Genomic DNA, 20,735 nt, shown 5'->3' with positions numbered 1-20,735 from the left:
ACTCAGGATTTGGGGTTGGCCATTTTAAGATTTTACATCATCATATTATCACCTACCCACAGTAGATGGACCAAGGACATATTATATCACATCGACCTCGAGAAGATTAGATTTTCCCTGAAAGGCTCACTGAGAAACTTTGAGAAAACATGGCCCCCTTTCTTGAAAATGGAAAAGACATTAACATTTGTTCCAGAGAACGGAGATAATTCAAGCCTGTGCTAGACAGAATAATCTGCAAACATATGCACAATGTTGTTCTTTTTTGTGTTGTTTTGTTTTATAGGAGAGATAGAGACTTTAATTCATATAATGGTGAACACTGCCTGTTTCTCCACAGGTTTAGTATCGATGAAGGACGGACGTGGACTGTTCACAACTTCACCAGCACCTCTGTGTTCGTTGATGGACTCCTCAGTGAGCCGGGAGACGAGACCCTGGTCATGACGTGAGTGAAACCCAATTTCAAAAGGAAATTTTTGCAATTTCTGGACTGCTATCAGAATAGTAAAATGAAAGGTGAGTTGAATTTGAAGAAATTAAATTATGTCTCATAACTCAAGATTGCTCTCCCTATTAATCAGGGACCATGAATTTCTGCAGGAAAATTAAATCTCACAAACAACAACAAAACATTTTATACTTTTATTTACTAAACTAGAGCTACAAGAAAGAAAGACAGAAAGAATATTTATCATCATAACTTATCACTCAGGAATTAACTGTTTGAGATTTAAGGAGATGACAAACGGTTTAACCAGTTTATCCAACCATCTTAAAAATTAATAGACAAATTTAAACTCAGAAATCATCACCAACCCAACAATCAAAAAAACTCCATAGCCATAGATTCTTCTTTGCCACTGGACTGGACGGGTTCACCGAATATTTTGAAGTCAAAACAGCCACTGGGTCTGGCTATGGTTCTAGCAATGGTATTTGAGTGTGTCTTATCAAATATCTTGTCTTGAATGTAGGTTAAACAGAATTTACAGAAGTTACGTTTTCACAGCATTACAACTAGTGAAGTGACAATGAAGCTTCGTGAACCATTTTCTTTCTTTTCTGAGCCCACTAGATGGCGCTCTTTGTTCAACAAAGGGCTGAAAATTCACTCAATTACCATTGCTAGAGGCTTTCTTTAAAAACCAAGACCGCAATCTAGTGGGCTAAATAAATAAAGCAAATGGTTCATGAAGCTTCATTGTCACTTCACTAGTCTGTGGCTAGACACCAGACGAGTCCCTTGAGTCACTTGATTGGAACACACTTAATGGCAGCTTCCAGTTTCATGCAACTGTTGGGCCTGTGGTCAGCACCAGTGGTTGGACGTCTAGCGCAACAGCGTCGCCAGGATTTTGATTGTGGGTGAGCCTCCAGAAAACTGGATGAGCCAGTTAAAATAAACCAAAAAAAAAAAAAAAACTGTTCCCCTTCATCTCCACAGTGCTGAAGCGGACAAAGGCATACACACCTTGGCAGTAAGCCTAACTTAATTTATCTCTTTTGAATGTTCAATACACAAATAGACTGAAATGGAATTATATCTTTGGAGGGTCTGTCAGGGAACTGTCCAAAATTATTTATGTGTTTCTTATACAGAATGACAGAAGAATCGACATGAAATAACAGCAGCATTAAATCCGACACAGCTGCAACACAAACAGCATGAAAACGATCCAAAATTACTTATCCTGTAGCTTATTCCTTCAGAACAATTAAATGAATAAGATATCTAACCATTTAGACAACAGCATAACAATCAGAGATAGCTGATAAATAATCGCTATCATAAATTGCCTCTGCCTACTGACAATATTATTTTTCCCTCCAGGAAATGTGCATACAGGCAGCCGGACACTAACGCTAACGTTAGCCTAGCTGTTACTTGCCTTGCTGGTGTGAGGCTGAGCTGGATGGTAAAATGGCAGGAGTTTCCTCCTCCTGCTCTTCGGAGCGTTTCTTTGTGAATTTAAATGAAAACAAGCTCATTTGCTTTGCCATATTGAAGTTTTATTTTAGCTAGCTAGCGTCTGTGTCTGTCTTGAGATTGCTTGAAAAGCTTGCGCGCAAACTTAATTCATTTCATTGGATCACTTTCTGGTGAAGATGCAGCCTGTGGGCGGGCTTAAGAGTCCACACATGGGGTACACTGCAAAAAAGCCAACTTGTATTTTTTGGCCTAAAACAGTGATTTAAGTTGGTAAAACTTGGAAATATAAATTATATAATGTAAGTTAGCACAACAAAGGAAGCCAGTTGTATGCTCAAAAACAAGTTTGTGAGTTGTTGTTACTTATATCTTTAATAAATATAAATATCTTTAATTTATCGAGCTGCTTGTTACAGCTACAAGAGTTACAGTAGCCATTAGCGTATCAATGCTAACTCAAAATTGTGGTCGCAACATTAGCTGACATTTCATAGCGGCGTTACAATCGTGCCAATTCAGCACATTGCAGAAGTTAGCAGAAGTAAGGATTAAAAGTTATTACAATGTAAAATTATAAGTGAGTACAACTTACAGTTGAGTTGACAAAAATCTGAATTCAGAGTTGAGCAAACTCAAAAACAAAACTTAAAATATTTAGTTTAATTGTCCAACTTAAAATTTTATCGAAGTTTGTTGCCTTGAAATTTTGAGTTCACCCAACTTTTCTTTTTTTGCAGTGTAGAAGCTGCTGATTGGCTGAGAAGCTTCCATTCACTTTCCTCAGGCTGGATGAGCAGCTAGAATAAAAATCACTCACTACTCACTATAGGCCTGGGTCAAAATGGGCCCAATAGTAGCGCCGCGGGTGGTCGAGCGAGTGTTTTGGGCCGCAGCAGGAGATGACCCTTGGTGTCAAATAGTCTTTGGCTGTGAAAGGCTGTGAAAGGCTCTGTTGCATCAACAGCACGTCAGCAGGCTCAAGATGGAGTCTTGAGTTTGATCACTTTGTCTCTAGTCAGTTGCAAAAATGACGTTCGTTGCTGATTGCTGTTCGGTGTACACGTCAATAGAACAAAACAAGTCAGAAATAGACAGCAAAACAAATAAAACTATTTTTCTTTCTATAAAAGTCCTTATAATTTTAAGAACTGTGATTCGGTACAAATCATCAAAAAAAGAAAACTTAAAACTACAGGCACCAAAAACAGAAAAATACAACAAAAAGAACAAAACAAACAAAAGAAAAGTGGGCAAAGAGCCCAAAAATGGGAGAAGTAAGAAGAATGAAGGTTATTATTATTTGCAGACAGATCTATAATTGTTATACTCATAGAGAAGTTTCATGAATCAGGAATATTTAGTATGAACCAAATCTCTTTCAAGCTTTACAAAATCAGCTATAGGCTAATTTAAACAGAAACTTAACAACATGAACATGAATTTTTCATTAAAAATTCTTCTGAGAATCCAACATCCAGTCTGACATGAGACAGGCTTATGCAGGGATGAAAATCAGAAGGCAGGAAGCATGCACAGCTCCAACATCCCCCAGCATTGACCAGAGACAGAATTTGACATGCAGTTTCCACACATGGGGAAATAAAACATTAAATGATGTGTTATTTTGTATTTGTGGTGTGTGTTTGCAGTGTCTTTGGCCACATCAGCTACAGGTCAGACTGGGAATTGGTAAAAGTGGACTTCAGGCCGTCTTTCCCCCATCTGTGTACTGAGTCTGACTACGAGTCCTGGAAACTCATAAACCTACAGGTAATGCACAAACACAAAAAGTACAGACACACATAGTTATAGTAATTGTGTGCTTATATTAAAAATGTAATTCTCATTTCTCTATGGTCACCCTCAGGGAGAGAGTTGTATTATGGGCCAGGAGCGGAGTTTTAGGAAAAGGAAGGACACAGCGTTCTGTATCAAAGGAAAAAGCTACATGTCAGCTCTCACCACCAAACCCTGTCAATGCACTGAGAAAGACTTCAACTGGTGAGCACTGCACAGACTTTAGATTACATTTGGATCATTTTATCGGAAAACTGCACAAAAATACAGCTGCAGCACCAATAAATAAAGGACACAATGGGAAATCACAAAACAAAAATCTGCATTTAACCCATAAGAACCCATGGTGACACCCGTGTAACAAACACTTTAAATGTTCTAGAATCTCCCATATTCAGCTTTATGCTTCACTGCTTGACTGTGTAACAGTGACAAGAACTGACTTCTCCAAAATATGTGTGTGACTGGAAACAAAAATGTAAAAAAAAGCTAATTTCAAAAAGCTTATTTTTTGTTACTAGGCTAAGTTTAAACCAATTTATCAATTCTAATTCTAATCTAAGTACATTCGACCAAATATAAACAAAAAATAATCCTGTCCTATGACAATTTTGATAAAGAAAAAGGCAAATGTGTGTTTCTGTAAGCAGAAAAGGTGTCTAGTTTATTTATTTTAAAATAAGAAATATCATAAACATAACTTCCATAAACGCCCAATGTAACATATATGTCACGTCACAGATCTTTGACATTTAGGGGTAGTATTTTTTTTTAAAAACATTAGAAATGTGTTCTATGTGGTCCACTCGGTCTGTGGTATATCCCCCATAATTTTCCTTTAAGAATAAATAGGTCTGGGTTCTTATGGGTTAATCATATAAGATCAAATTTAAGAATAAAAGTTTGAAAAATTTCAAATGAAAAGGTTAAGAGAGATGAAACATTAAGGAAAACAAACTATTTAAATATGCACGATTTAAATACATGACATACCATCAGCACTCATGAGGAAGCCTTACCACACGAACAATGTCTGTTGCCTTAGGACTTTCTCATTTATTCTCTTATAGAATTAATATAATTCATATAATAATGATATCATATTTTCATATCTGTGTGTCTGTGGTTTGTGTGTGGGTAGTGACTATGGTTTTGAATGGTCCCACACGGAAGGCAATCGCTGCTTTGCTGACTTCTGGTACGATCCAGATTCACCACCGGAAGACTGCCATCTGGGACAAACCTACGAATCTAGCACTGGGTCTGTGTGTCATTTGCCTTTTATCAGCCTTGATAAGGTGTTTTAAATGAAGCCAATAAGATTATATATATATATATAGATATAGATATAGATATAGTCCTATATACAGGTTTCAATAAAAGTTACATTAACCCTCTATGGTACGGTGTTCACCTCAGGCAACATATCCATTTTTGGCCTGTCAAATTTCTACAATGCATCTTTTTTAATTAATGCAATACTTTAAAGCATTGCTATTGGTTCCCTATACTCTGCTCTTTTTTTAATTTGTCACATGACCTCCAGGAGGCCATATTGAAACCCTATTTTGCAGACTTTTCCCAAAGGAAACAGCTTTGCCATTTTCCATCCATCCATTCTCATCCGCTTACCCGGGGCCGGGTCGCGGGGGCAGCAGGCTAAGCAGGGCATTCCAGGCGCCCCTCTCCCCAGCCACAACATCCAGCTCCAGCATCTTTCATATAAATTTCTTCAGATTATGTTTATTTAGTCTATTTCAAGACAAAAAACACTAATTTTTCTCCTAACTGGCATCATAATGCGTACCATGGAGGGTTAAGACATATACATAGCAGCAATGGCATGGATAAGCAGGCTAACTCCTTGCATGGTAGAATAATTTTGGGTTCAGTTAAGAGAAGTGGTTGGTAGACATATTTTTAGGCCGTTTACACATTCACTCAGTCCACTGCTGTCTGCCATGCCTAATCTTGGTGTTTTATTACAGCGGTCATGGTTCCTTTAATACATATTACATGCTTTACTTCCTCATAACCTTCCATTAGTAGCTGCTCCTCACTGGCATCTATCATCATCAGTAAATCTGGATCTAGCTTCACCTCAGCCTGATTTAGAATCAGACAAGCTGTTTCCCCCTGCTAACAGTCTTTTTGCTTTTCTATTTGCATCTTATCTCACACATAGATGAGGTTGATATAGATATTCTTCTCTTACTCTAAGGAAATAGTCCATCCTTTTTGGGAAATTGGCACATGTTCTTCAGAAAGATCCCGTACTCTTACACGTGCATTGTGGTTTTGCTGTATTTCAGCTACAGGAAGGTGATGTCTAACATGTGTGAAGGGGGACTAAACAAGCAGCAAAGCACAAAACGGCACAACTGCCCTCTGCTGCCCCCGAAGGGACTGGAGGTTGGCATCAAGGGGCAGATGTTGGCTGTGGCGCCTGGTGATGACATCACATTCATTGTCCACCAGGAACAGGTACGATGAAAGTTTTTTTTTTTATCTGACCTTCCTTTCCTTTCTTCTATTCAATCTGAATCTGATCAAAATTATTTTCTCCTTTCTACCAGGGTGACACCAGCAACACCAAGTACCAGGTGGACCTCGGTGATGGGGTTCGGGCAATCTACCAGAACCTGACGGTGACGGATGAACCTGTCCAGCATCGCTATGAAAATCCAGGAGTTTACAAGGTCACAGTGAAGGCAGAGAACATGGCAGGACACGATGAGGCCACCATGTACATCCAGGTCACAGGTCGGCTCCCCAGTCACTCAATGATTTTATATGGTTACTACACTGCAAAAAAGCCAACTTGTGTTTTTTGGCCTTAAACAGTGATTTAAGGTGGTAAAACTTGGTAATATAAATGATTGACATTTAGGGCAATAATGTAAGTTAGCACAACAAAGGAAGCCAGTTTATGAGTTGTTGTTACTTATATCTTTAAGTTGGGGTTCACAACAAGGGACAATAGTTCTGATAACTCTTATTTCTTTGTTGTGAAATGCGGGAAATCGGTGATATTCGGTCATTAGCGAAAGCTAGCGGCTAACTGATGCTAGCAGTGCTGCTTGTTACAGCTACAAGAGTAGCCATTAGCGTATCAATGCTAACTCAAAATTGTGGTCGCAACATTAGCTGACATTTCATAGCGGCGTTACGATCGTGCCAATTCAGCACATTGCAGAAGTATAAGTAAAATTATAAGTTAGTACAACTTACAGTTGAGTTGACTGAGTTGAAAATCATAATTCAGAGTTGAGCAAACTCAAAAACAAAACTTAAAATATTTAGTTTAATTGTCCAACTTAAACTTTTATCGAAGTTTGTTGCCTTGAAATTTTGAGTTCACACAACTTTTCTTTTTTTGCAGTGTAGACAACTGGGCATATTTTGTCTTTTTGGTAGGTAGTTTTTAAAGGAAAATGTTAGGTAAGTGAAAAGTCTTTAGAGGACGAGTCAAAGTCAGATCTGGAGGGGTGTCCCAGTGGCTCATGGGTAGAGCCCATACAATTAAGGTTTCCTCCTTGCAACACAGTGGGCATGGGTTCCAAACCAGCTCGGAGCCCTTTTGACTCTTTCTCCCCCTTTCACTCTATATCTCTAGCCTAGCTAATACCAACCTATACCACAAATGAGATATAATCTGGAGACCACCTATTCATTTTTCCGTAGAGGAGGCATGGTTTGCGATCGTCCAGAGCCGTTTAATGGGCGCTACGAATGTCTACCATAAGCGTCTGTACGTAGCTCTTAGCCAATCGTATCAGTTATACTGGATGACGTATGTAGTGCGAGAGAAATTTGACGAGGGCATCGAGGAAGAAGACGACTGATGTTTACACGATGGCGCCAAGGGATAATATGAAGGAAGAAGGACACTGCTCATATGCACACTCTTCAGACATGTATTTTTCCAAAAACCCTCCATCAAGGTGATCAATGGCGAGATGACCACAACAACCGGGATCTTGCTAAACCCCATTAGCTTAACCACTAACGGGGCTAGTTGGTAGATTAGGCTTTTGCCAAATCCTGTTGGAAGCAAGGCTAAAACATCCTTTTTGGTGGTGATAAAGGAGTGTAAAACCAAACATTGTTCTTCTTTTAAAATAAACTTTCACTCTAAACTATCTAGAACACTGTCTACAGCTAGATCCAAAGAGCTTTGCGTCTGCTTCAGCCATGTTGGATCCGTAAGCGAACTACAAGCTTCCGTCTGTCGAATAGTAGGTGTCATCATCTTGCCGTCCCTCCCCGTTTTGTGATTGGATACCAAAAGTAGGGCTAAGGATCAGCCATGGACACCACGGCGCCTTGCAGTTCGAAACGAAATTGAGCGGGGTTTACCCAGGCTACTATATCTCTACGTGAAGGCCAAAATAAATAACTATTTTTTAAAAAGTCAAGTCTTAAGAGGACAAGTACAAGGAGTTACTGTTTGAATCTCCCTTTTATGCAAACTTTCACATTTTTTCTTACCCTCCCCCACACAATTTTGTTGCCTCTGTCTTTGTGCAACTTTAAAACTAATGAGATACGACCTGTCTGTATGTTAAAACTTATAATGAAGACATATCATCAATTAATCTTATACTGCTTAGATTATTAGATTTGGCCTCAGATATCATACTTTTTATTTATTTGAAATGCTTGTATTAAAAATCAACATTTATGTGACTTTGACTTGTAATTTAAGCACATTAGAAATGGACCATACACCTCTAGCTTGAGGTTTTAATGTGTGCGAATGAAATAGTTTGCTTTGTAATCTTATAAATGATGTTTCCTTTTCACACAGCCCCTTTAAAGGAAGTGCACCTGGAAGTGGTTCCCATCACTGGGAGAAACCATGAAGTCAATCTGACAGCCATGGTTCTTCCTACTGAGGAAAACTTGTTTGTCTTCTACTGGTGGATAGGAGACAGCCTAAGGGTAAAAAACACACAACAAATTTCATCTTACTTAACATTTACCAACATCTAACTATGTTCAATTGCTACACTTTTTTTTTACAAGATCCCTTAAAGCTGACCACCAACTTTAAAAAATGAGCATAAAAGTTTTTACGCTCGCTTGTGGTGTTTTTTGTCTTTTTCTAAAAAATAGTTAAATGCACCAAACAAATTGGAAATACTTTTTCTGAATACGTTCTGACATAGCGAACATTTAAGCCACATGACTGATCAGCTGTTTCTGCTCCGCTGGTCAAGACAAGCTGACATACAAGAACAATTATAAGTTGCTCAATTGAATCTAATTCCTGAAGACTTCTGTCCATTGTCTCTCGTGTGTGGCCAAAGTTGTCCGATTAGCAACTTATTTTATTTTTTCTCTCTCTTGCGCAATATCTACTTCTTCTACTTTTTACTGATAGATTAGCCTACAGTAATACATTACACTGCCACCTTCTGACCAAAGTACACTTATGCAGCTTTGTTTATTTGCTCTAAACCAGTTGATGGAAATGTCCCTAATTTGCATTTTCTTTAATGTGACATTTCAAAATTTCCCTTAAAAATTTGCTTCCACTTTAATGGAAACATGGCTAATGTTCGTGTAAAAATCAGTTATAGACCACGGATGACAGTTGAGCCCAATCACATGTCATCATGGAAGCCATTTTGTGATTTTCAAACACTCTTATATACAGTTGACCAACCTAACAACTTACCTTTTGTGACTACCTCCAATAGCCCACGCTGACTCTACAGAACAGCCTTCTGACTCGTTTCCAAGAGACAGGAGAGGTTTCAGTCACTGTCCAGGCTTCTAATGGCCGATCCATGGTCCAGGATACCAGGACAGTTCAAGTCTACGGTAACAGTTATCTTTTTTCTGCACAAATGTTGGTTTTGAAGGTTTTTTATGTCTGTTTTGGTCAACCAACCTTATATATGATAGTAAATTATACAGATTTAAAACTTTACCATCATAGATTCTCAACAAGGTTCAAGTAATCCACTGGTAATATGGTGTTCCTGTAATTATAATGAAGCTCACACTGAAAACTAAGAGTTTTCAAATAGTTTTCACTCTATTTTTACGCATACACACATGCAGGAAACACACACACATGCAGAAATGTGTAACTTTAGGTAGTTTTGCTGTGCAAATAGTCTTGAGCATTTTCAGGTAGAGTCAAACATGACAAAGTTATTTGACTATCTTGTTCATAAAAATGGTGTCAGGACTTTTCATCTTGATGTCACTGACACTTTCATTGACATGAATAATTGCTTTTGAGGAATGAGCTATCCATTTTGAGCAAGTGACACACTTTTACAGGTTATCAACAAGGTTTTGCAGTTTATACAAATTGTTTTTAGAAATGCATCAACTGTTAACTGTGCAAATGTAAATAGTGATGTGAGAAATGCACCAAAGCGACTGAGAAAAACTGTAATACTTGATGTAATAAGGCTTTTATTTTTCATGTTTCATTATCAAGATGATGTATAGCTATATACTAATTACTCAAAATATAAGGTGACTTAAAAATGTTTCTCAAAGGTTTACCAACAATGCACATCTGTCCATTCAGCAAACATCTGTGTTCAAAGGTGTTTCTATCAGTCAACATGCTATATTTGTGGCTTATTTTATGCTGCGGCAATGGTTCAGTTTGAGTTTTTAACGATGACTGTAATAATTGCTTACTTCTCCTCTGTTCTGTTTGATTTCAGAAAATTTCCAGGTCCTCGCTCTGCGTTTCAGCACAAACCTGGACCGCTACAACCCAAACATTCCAGAGTGGAGAGAGGACATCGGCCAGGTGGTCACCAAAGTACTGGCCAAGGTAGGATTTTAAAATGAAGTTTAAAACTATGTGTAAGGCCCTCTCTCATGTAGGTGTTGGTGATTTGCAGTCAGACACAGGGGTTCCCCAATGGTGGCTTTATTCTGTCTGCATTCACAATAAACATACACTACCGGTCAAAAGTTTTAGAACACCCCAATTTTTCCAGATTTTTATTGAAATTCAAGCAGTTCAAGTCAAATGAACAGCTTGAAAGGGTACAAAGGTAAGTGGTGAACTGCCAGAGGTAAATAAAAAAAGGTAAGGTTAACAAAAACTGAAAGATAATGTACATTTCAGAATTATACAAGTAGGCCTTTTTCAGGGAACAAGAAATGGGTTAACAACTTAACTCTATGGAGTCTTGGGCTATTTTGTCCATTTTTGAATTCTTTTCATGTCTTTGTAAGTCATTTTGTATCTTTTTTGGTCATTTTGTGTCTTTTTTGGTCATTTTGTGTCTTTTTTGGTCATTTTGTGTCTTTTTTTAGTCCTTTAGTCCAACATAAAATGTGATTTTGAATCTTTTTTTTATTTTCAAAACACAATCATGCTCAATAAAGAATTTTAAATGTTGCAAATGTGCATTCATTTCAGAGTACACTGAGACATTAAACTGCATCATTTTCAATTAAATTCTGGAAAAGTTGGTGTGTTCTAAAACTTTTGACCAGTAGTGTACATTCCATGAGCTTCAGCAATCACAACTGCATATGCAGATCTCCAGCATGAAGATCTAACTCTGAATTACATGGGCTAGAAAACATGTCATCTACGGGCTACCCTCATGCATTGCATAACTTACTAAAAATGACATAGAAAATCAAAATTCATAGCTCTTTAACTTTGTTCAAACAAAAAATACAAAATGGGCAAAAGAAAACAACAGACAGAGCTGGTATAGTGCACTGCTTGATCATATTGTTTTAACTAGTAAAGTGACAATGAAGCTTCGTGAACCATTTGCTTTATTTTCTGACCCCACTAGATGGCGGTCTTGGCTTAAAAAAAGGCTCTAGCAATGGTAACTGAGTGTGTTTTCAGCCCTTTGCTCAGAAAATAAAGAAAATGGTTCATGAAGCTTCGTTGTCACTTCACTGGTTTTAACATTACCAATTGTTAACTCTTGCAGTATTCACAACCCAAAGTTCTTAAAAAATTACAGTATCCATCACCACCACCATCACCAATTATTACATTCGACAAAAATATTGATAAGCGCACTTTTCAGTTGGAACTGACTGTTCAACATGTGATCCCAGACCACAGGTGTCCCTCTGGAGTCGCTGGTTACAGTGGTGAAGCCGGGCCTCCCTACCACTGCTGACTTGTACGTTCTCCCACTGGACAGCAAACCAGCCAAGAGGACCATGATTGTAGATAAGGTACATACACATGCTTAGAAAAGCATATTCGTTCATGTTTTATTTATTTATTTAACATTTATTTAAACAGACATTCTCATTGAGACCTGCGATCTTATTCTCAAGAGAGAACTGTTAAAGACTTAATGCTTTACCGTGTTTCCCCTAGAATTTTTTTCAGCAGTGTTGCCAATTCCTCAGTAAGAAAAGTAGCTATTGGCCGTCCAAAAAGTCGCTAGAAGACGCTAAGTGACGTCATCGAATAATTTGCATAATTTACCATGTGCATGTACTTGTAATGGACGCTGTAGGAGAGAGGAATAATGTTGTGGGGAAGACAAAAAGTGAGTAAATACGTTTAGCACTATATGCACTGTCTTCTGCCACAATTCCAACCCTCCTCCTTAATCTGGCCTCTGGACCGGCTAAAGTGACCCAAAAGAGACACTGAGTAAACCAGCCAGCGGCACCTTCACGCATGTGCGATTTGCAGACTGGACGCTAAGGGGTTAACATCCCCTCTGGCTCTGTAACTGCAGCTGGGAGAGACTGCTGCGGGAGGAATGTGCCACTTCGACTCATTTTTACTCTTCTTAACGAGCCGCGGGGCCGGCGGCTCGTTACTAGTCTCCGAACGTCTCCAGTAAGACCAGAAAAAGTCGCTAGATTTGTCGATAGTTGCTTTTTTGAAAAAAAGTCACTAGGGGGGTCTGAAAAGTTGTTAAATCTAGCGACAAAATCGCTAAATTGGCAATGCTGCTGTTCACTGCCCTAAGGAGCTACACCTTTACGTTACATTACGTTATGTGCGCAACTCGCGATATAGACCGTGTATAAGCTTTTTACGTTGATGTCCTAAGAGGGTCCGACAGGATTCGATGCGCTCGTTGATGACTCAAAACAAGTTGAAAATAATGTGTGTTGTTGTGCCCACTCAGTGCAAGTAGAAATCATTAGTGGTGCATTGATATTAATGATCATGTGAAACACGCCACTGCTGAATGAATGTAGGGGAAACACTGCTTTATTCAGACCTTAATGTTACCTCTGATTACCAGTTCTACCTCTCTGTCTATGCTACACCGAGTAATGAACAGTCCTCTGACCCTGGACCTCACACACTACACAGCCCATGTTGCAGGTTTTAAATGTGCTGGAAGTTTAATTTTAGGGTGTAGTTTGTTAAATGCTAATTTTTCACAAGTGTCTTTCCTAAATTTTATACTTTCTTACCCTCAGCGTATTCCAGCCATCATACAAGCCTTCAACGGTAACAATGTCAGCTTTGTGGTCCGAGGTGGTGTACAAGTACTGGTGATGCTTGCTGATCCGAATGCAGGTGCTGTATATTGAAATGCTATTTGCACGACTTGCCATATAGTCAGCTTTTTAAAACTAGTGTTTGATGTTTTTTATGATAATTTCAAAGGGCTAGGTATAATTGCTATTAACTCAACAGCTACACCTGCTGAGACTAGAGCATTGGTGAACCAAACACCTGCTGTTTCCTGGATGGATGCTTTTAAAACAGAAAAAAAATAAAACACAGAAGAGGCAGTCTCAAATTGTAAAGTCACCCTGTGCCTCATACATTGCACAGCCCAAGAATGAAATCTATAAGCTTTAGAACACACATGCAAAAGTGCCACATTGGGAAAGGTGACCAATTTTGTATGTAGTAGTGAAGTGACAATGACACTTTGTGAATCATTTTCTTTATTTTTTGACTCCACTAGATGGCGGTCTTGGCTTTAAAAAATAAAGAAAATGGTTCCCGATGCTTTGTTGTCATTTCACTAGTATATAGCCACACTCATGCTACCAGAAACAATACCTCCCTCTGTAACAGCAATTTCAACCTGCTAGAGCATAGTAGAACTAGTATAACAATGGCAGCATGAACAAATCTGTTTACGGAAATATTTAGAATGCAATTGACTGGAAACCATCATCATAACACATAGTCTCAAAGCAGGGGAAACTCCACCCACCTACCCCCAACATGCTACAATAGTATGTTTTATTTTTTAATTTTGAAACTTTTATTGCAAATATAGTGTATTTCATTGTTTTATGTGTCTATATCATCACCCCAGGCTATAATGGAGCTGCTGGAGGTCTGGGAGTTTGGGCTTTAGCAGCCATTTTTCTAATCACTATCATCGCAACTGGCTCCTTCATTCTCTACAAGTTCAAAAGGTGAGTGATGGCATGTTAAAGAGCAGGAGCATGTCAGTCTGCTCAATCAGAAATGGGACCCAACAGCATTTTTTTGGTTATTTTTAAGATCATTTTACCTACAGGAGATACAGAATACACCCGTTTTAATATTAAGCTTTGATACTTTTAATACCTTCACTTTTTCACACTATTGCACTTTTTTATTCTGATTTGAATGTGACAATGTAGTTTATTCGGTCATGCAGTTTTAACATTTGATGTGGATATCATTGATGGTCAACACTCAAGCATATTTGTAATAATATATGCATAATAATGAAAGTTTACTCTTACTGTTAATACAGCAGGACCTATAGAACCTATTTTCATTCAAATATCTTGAGCTTAAGAGGTCAAGGGACCACTCATACCCCTTTATCACCAAGGCAGTTTGAGGGCCGGTTTGGAGCCGGGCCTCGTCTCGGACCAGGCTCTCGGCCAGGAAAATTGGTTCCAGGGCAGCACAACTCTTCACTGGTCTCGAAGCCCACATAGCAATTTTTGTGTTTTAGGGGAGGTGTCTGTAGGTGATACCTGTTCGGAGTCAGCTGGTCAACACCGCACACTTCTGATTGGTGTTACTGTTTGGATGTTTGCATATCTGTATATGTGTGGGAGTTCGAGTATGTGAGCCTGAGACCTGCCTTGCCCCGCACCTAATCAGTCCTCGTCTCAGCTCGCTGGAATGTCAAAAAGCGATAACATAGCAGTTGCTATGGAGACAGCCTTGCTTAGGCCCCAGACAGCAGCAGACAGTCAACGGGTGTCTGTAGGAGGTTGAGGGGGCAGGGAAAGTAGAGAAGATCCATCTCGCTGCAGTGCACATCCAGGGAAATTTATTATCCAGTAACAGCCTTGAGTCAGAGCTGTTTAGGGGAAGACAGATAAGATTGGAATTTGGGCTTAGGTGAAAGTGGCAGCATGCAATTTCCAGCTAACCGTCTTGTCCATACTGGTCTCCAGATCGATCCAGACGCTTTTCCAGGGCCGTCCATCTCTCCATGATTTTATCTAGACATTTTAAATAAAGATTTCTATAAAGAAATTAAGATAAAGATGAAATTCTACCTCAGTATTTTATTCTATTGTATTTTATTGTACTTAAATACCGGACTACTGTGACAACCGAATTTCCCTTCAAGGATGAATAAAGTAATCTATCTATCTATCTATCTATCTATCTATCTATCTATCTATCAATCAATCAACCCTAAAACTATAGAACTCAGTTATTAAGAAAATAAATGATTAAATAATCATCCATAATTGTTGATCTATCAATGGGATACTTTGTTCTTGTTAGTCGGTCATAACACCAAACAATTTCTACCAAATCCAGAAATTAGACATCGCCATAATAGCAGTCTTAACGGATTGATTTGCAACTCTAAAAAACGTATGGTCTACAAATTTCTATTGTTTCACACTACACTTCACACACCGCCCAACCCTAATAGCTTGCATGACAATTCACTGTTGATGAGTTACTATGCATGTTGCCTTGTGTAAACTTTCTATTTATTTCAATAATGCAGCAGCACCACCTCCCCGGGTCCCAGAAGTCACTTGAATAAAGCATGCGGTGTCAAACTATGGTCCCATCTTACAAAAACAACACATTCCACAGTCCTAGGCTTAGGACTGAGGATGCCTATCCCCCACTGTTTTTCAGGAAGCTCCCGGGCAGCCGCAACATCTACGCCCAGATGCACAACGAGAAGGAGCAGGAGATGACCAGCCCAGTCAACCACAGCGAAGACACTCAGCACATCATCCAAGGGGAGGAGTTCATTGACGACGACCTTGACTCGCAGACTCTAGGTAACGCAGGAGGTAGCCCCGCCTTCCGTTCCCTTATAAGGACTACCACTAACCACTGCTACTAAAACCCAAGCCACTAACACCAGCAAACAAACAACAAGGTACTGGTACCCTTTTCATCCTTATCACTGGTATTACTAAAAGCCTTTTGGCTTTGAATCTCATATTCTTCAGATTTTTACTTCTGACTCCAAGGTTGGTCACAAGGCACAGTACAGTCATCACCTGCATTTATAAGCACATTTAAATCATTTTATTGGACATGTTCATCAAGCTGTTCTAAACTGACATCTCTTGGTTTATAAAATTCAGGACGACAAGATATCAGGAGACTTTGACAAATGAGAACTTTTTCAGAGATGATGCTAAATTCAAATGTATTGGGAGATTATAAGAATGTAAAATTATTATTCCATACATACTTACTTTTAAATGTTAGCTAATCAAAGCGGCTAAATATGTTAGATAACAATCTGCAAAACCGTGTCTCTCTCTTTGGTCACTTGATGGTTACTATCAACAAACAACACAACAAACTGGTTTTGTTTGGCATCATAAAAAGTGAAAATGAAGGAAATCAGTGGTGCTGTAAGCAGAGTAGCAGTGGATCATTAAACTCCCGGTGACGTTGGAATATTTCATTAATACGCTGTGATATATAAAGTCTTATAGCTTATAAAAAATGTTTGAGTGATAAATGATGTAGCCTAAACATGCTTTGATTTGTCACCATTAAAAACAAAACATGGCATGGAACATGGCATGGAGTTTTATCAGCTCCAGGCATCAATACAATAGTCTAAAATAAATTCTCAGACTCAGACATGTGGACTTCACGCTGACTCAAACCTGCGTACACGAGCTGAGAGCAGACGTGAGATCTGATCGTACCCTCCGCTCACGTCCAAATTGATAAATGCAGAGCCTTGCGTAGAAATGATCGTACGCCCACTTTACACTCACTTTACGCTCACTTTCTGTCGTACACTCGTTTGGTAAATGAAGAGTCTCAGCTATCCAGTCACCAAACTAGCCAATTCCAGTATGCAGAGTATTCAAATAAACCATTTTAGAACATGCAAAAAGAACAAATTTGTACTGAATGAGAAAAACTCATTGATCTTTGCCTCAAACTGCATGGGATTGGCATAAAGTGGACTTGTCTTAACCCATTGACACCTAAAACTTCCTGTAAAACCTCTGGGCGATTTTAAAATAAGCCCCTAAAACCTGAAGTTTTTCTGGAAATTCAACAGAAGTGTCAACGCTTCTACTAAATAATAGATTTTCAGCCTCTGTAGCAGATAGAAAATGAAATTCAAAAAGTATTTGAGAGCTTATACAAATACTACAAAACGATGTATCCGCTTTCCAGGCTTTAATGGGTTAAAAGGGGAGACTCGTGGGTAATCCTAGTATTCACTTTCATTCAGATATCTTGAGGTCAGTGGTTGAGAAAAACCCCTTTAAAAATGGCCATGGCAGTTTTTCCCTCGCCATAATTAAACTTATCTACGGAGTGTAATTAAGCAGCCTTTTCGACAAGCTTCATGGTTGATATAAATAGAGAATAGCAAGCTAGTAAAGCCTGCCACAGCCTCCGAAATACATTAAGTCAACCTGACGGCTGGCAGACCATTGGATCTTTATGAGGTACTTCTTGTGATCCGGTGCACGGAGATGAAATGCATCACTGCTGATAGGAGCCATCTACTGACCACACAGCACCATCTCTGAAAATATTCTCATATGTCCAGGTCACAATTTTCTTTTCCTTAGTTTATAATGTAAACATTTTCATGATTATGGTGATATTAACCCATCAAGACCTAAATTCACCTGGAAAAACATCATCCAAAACCTAAGAATTCCCAACTTCCCAATGTTTCCTAAATAATTAATTTCTCAGCCTCTGTAGCAGATAGAGACAGATTGGAAGCTTAAACCCTTAACTTAACCTATGAACCATTGCCTTTGCCCTTAAATTCATTCAGATTTTTTTTTTCTATAAACAACATCATCATCATTTTAGGTAATTTTATTGTTCCAAAGTATCATTTTATTGTCCTGAGATCACAGCAAAAACAGTAAGGACATTGTAGATGACATGAAAAAAAGACACACAATATATAATGCATACATGAACTGTAGAGTGCTGCTCACCTGTATAAATATTATACAGGACTCATGCATTCATTTCCGGTGACACACACAACCACGCAGTTAACATCTAGTATATATCTGGCCTTAGTCATACACAATTTCATTATTATATAGAAATGTTAAGGTTTGGGTTGTTGCTTCCCATTTTGACAATTACTGAGTTACATTTTTTATTCACCACTATTTCACTGACATTTGTTACATACTGTTTTATTGTACACAGTATTTTTTTTGCATTGATTGTTAAGCTGATACAAACATATAGATATGTTGTTGTCACAAGTTTACTTTGAAGATCAACAGAAAATGATCAGTAACAAATTAAATAAAAATCAGTGATTTTGGCTCAAATCCCAAATATTCAGTGGTACCGGCTTCTCAAATGTGAGGATTAGCTTTTTTTTTTTTTTTTTTTCTATTTTATTAAATAGTTAATACTGATGCATTAATGTGGAGGCAACATTTTACTGTTGTAAAATATGGTGAGGTGAAATGGCACTTTATGACACTTTATGTTCTTCAGCATTGCTCATTTGTTTGTGTGTTGTGTTTTTTTTTCTTCTTCCCTCATGTTAGGTAACCATTCTGGTGTGGTTCTGAGCATCAACTCCAGAGAACTACACAATTACCTGATCAGCTGATGGCTGCCATGACAGTGCTAATTAGCTAGCCTAACGAGCACAGGGACTCCTTCTCTCCCTCTCCTATTCCTTGGGCAGACACCTCCACACCGTGGCCTCCTCAACCCTTCACCTCCAGCTTTTGTGTGTGTGTGTGCGTGCGTGTGTGTGTGTGTGTGTGTGTGTATGTGTGTGTGTGTGTGTGTGTATTATCCTCTTTTAAATTTCCTACAACTAGTAGACACTCTTCACAGGCAATAATGGTTTCCCAACGGGGGACAAGCCCTTGTGAATTTGCATATTTTGCATAAGTGCATACATGCAAACACAAGAGGGCGGTGTTGCACTTTCCTAAACCCCACTCACAGGTACTTGAAGCTCTCAGCTTCTTTAGAAAATCATGTATTTCCACAAAGCATTGTTCATTTTAAAAAAATTCCACTGCATTCATATCCTTGTAATCTTTCTAATAATTCATATTTACAGAAGTTGTTGTGTGGTGTTCAAAATCAGCACCACCTTTGTAGGAGCTCATCATCCGTCCCATGGTGCCTAAAGCAGCAGGTGATAATCTGCTCAGTGACATTACACGTTGTCCAGTTTATTTATTTCTATTTCTAACAATATGCGCCCCTTCCTCCTTCCACTTTCCACACTTTCTGGGTCAAAGGTCAAAGCAGACTTGATCCCCTGGAGTCAAAGGTCTCTGTCATAGAGAAATGGTGTAGTTGATTTTTTTCTGTATCAGCCTATATTAGGCATAGCCGTGGTGGAATTATGTCTCCTTGAAGGTTTGGTTTGTTGTTTGTAAATGTGTAAATATGAACAATGTCCACTTTGTAGATATTTTTGTTTGACCTGTGTATAAGTGTTTTACACTACTACCAAAATACAGAGCAATTTGTTTTGTAGCAAATCTTCACCGAGTTTTCTGAATTTGAAAATATTCTCATCGTTTCTGGTTTTCCTCAACTCCATTGCCTGCTTCACGTGTATCCATTTCCAATACTTCATGTGTAATTTTATGAGCAAGATGATTTAATGGTTTTCATTGTTAACTGGAAATAATTTTGTCTTACAAAAATCCTCACAACTGCACAGTGTCAACTATGTATATGGATATTTTTGATACACTCAGTACAGTGGTTATTGTTTCTGTTGCCTTTTGCAGAAGTATTTTTGTTTGTTTGATTGCACTAATGATACGAGCAGTGCTGTGGGGAAGTACCGCAGAGCAACTGAACAAGTCTACAGACTGATTGAAAAGGTCTTTGGATGAAAGGCCTTTACAGACTACTGATGCTACCATTACCAACAAGATCACCCCTTGGTTTGCCTTGAATTTGATACAAACAGCAGATCACACTCACCCATTCTGATTAACACTTTAATTATCTTTTGTACATATTCTGCTCATGTTCAACTTGTTGTTTTCTAGTGATATGTCATCATCTATCAGTACACTGAACATTAACAAAGGGAAAATTGGGAATAATGATATTCCAATATAATAGTCAAGGATTTTCACACCTGATGGCACAACCATGTAATGACCAAACCATTTTCTTTTTATTCTTTCCTCTTTCTGCTGGGTTTATTTAATATATTGATTTTGCTGTTAAAAACAATTGTGTCTCCTCATCAGGAAGCGTAGTGCTCTCAACCTGCATCCTGGAATAAATCACTCCCATAACTTGTATGTCTGTTGGCTTTAACCGATTGTTTACATACTGTCAACTTGAAATAAATACATTGTTTACAAGTGGTGGTAAGTACCAGATCTGCACTGGGACAGTACAGTCTTGCACTATAAGTACTCTGAGAACACTGAGCACAACAGCTCATCCATTACACTGCAAAAAACGAAAAGTTGGGTGATCTCAAAATTTCAAGGCAACAAACTTCGGTTAAATTTTAAGTTGGACAATTAAACTAAATATTTTAAGTTTTGATTTTGAGTTTGCTCAACTCTGAATTTCTCGATTGTAACGCCGCTATGAACAATTTTG

At 38.4% G+C, this 20,735-nt stretch overlaps 1 protein-coding gene across 1 annotated transcript in view; it reads left to right on the top strand.

The window, feature by feature from the left end:
• Positions 1-20,425, top strand: part of sorcs2 (sortilin-related VPS10 domain containing receptor 2) — a 291,103-nt gene extending 270,678 nt beyond the window's left edge. The window contains exons 14-27 of the mRNA XM_059355551.1: positions 341-448; positions 3,583-3,703; positions 3,801-3,934; positions 4,872-4,991; positions 6,043-6,214; positions 6,307-6,493; positions 8,541-8,674; positions 9,436-9,559; positions 10,426-10,538; positions 11,801-11,923; positions 13,142-13,241; positions 13,999-14,101; positions 15,795-15,943; positions 18,683-20,425. Coding sequence (XP_059211534.1) covers positions 341-448; positions 3,583-3,703; positions 3,801-3,934; positions 4,872-4,991; positions 6,043-6,214; positions 6,307-6,493; positions 8,541-8,674; positions 9,436-9,559; positions 10,426-10,538; positions 11,801-11,923; positions 13,142-13,241; positions 13,999-14,101; positions 15,795-15,943; positions 18,683-18,747 — 1,753 coding nt within the window. The 3' untranslated portion in view covers positions 18,748-20,425. The remainder of the gene's footprint in view (positions 1-340; positions 449-3,582; positions 3,704-3,800; positions 3,935-4,871; positions 4,992-6,042; positions 6,215-6,306; positions 6,494-8,540; positions 8,675-9,435; positions 9,560-10,425; positions 10,539-11,800; positions 11,924-13,141; positions 13,242-13,998; positions 14,102-15,794; positions 15,944-18,682) is intronic.
• The last annotated feature ends 310 nt before the right edge of the window (positions 20,426-20,735 follow it).

The sequence above is a fragment of the Centropristis striata genome, chromosome 17 (assembly GCF_030273125.1).
Source record: "Centropristis striata isolate RG_2023a ecotype Rhode Island chromosome 17, C.striata_1.0, whole genome shotgun sequence".
In the NCBI taxonomy this organism is placed as follows: domain Eukaryota; kingdom Metazoa; phylum Chordata; class Actinopteri; order Perciformes; family Serranidae; genus Centropristis; species Centropristis striata.
This window is presented reverse-complemented; position numbering and strand designations above follow the sequence as displayed.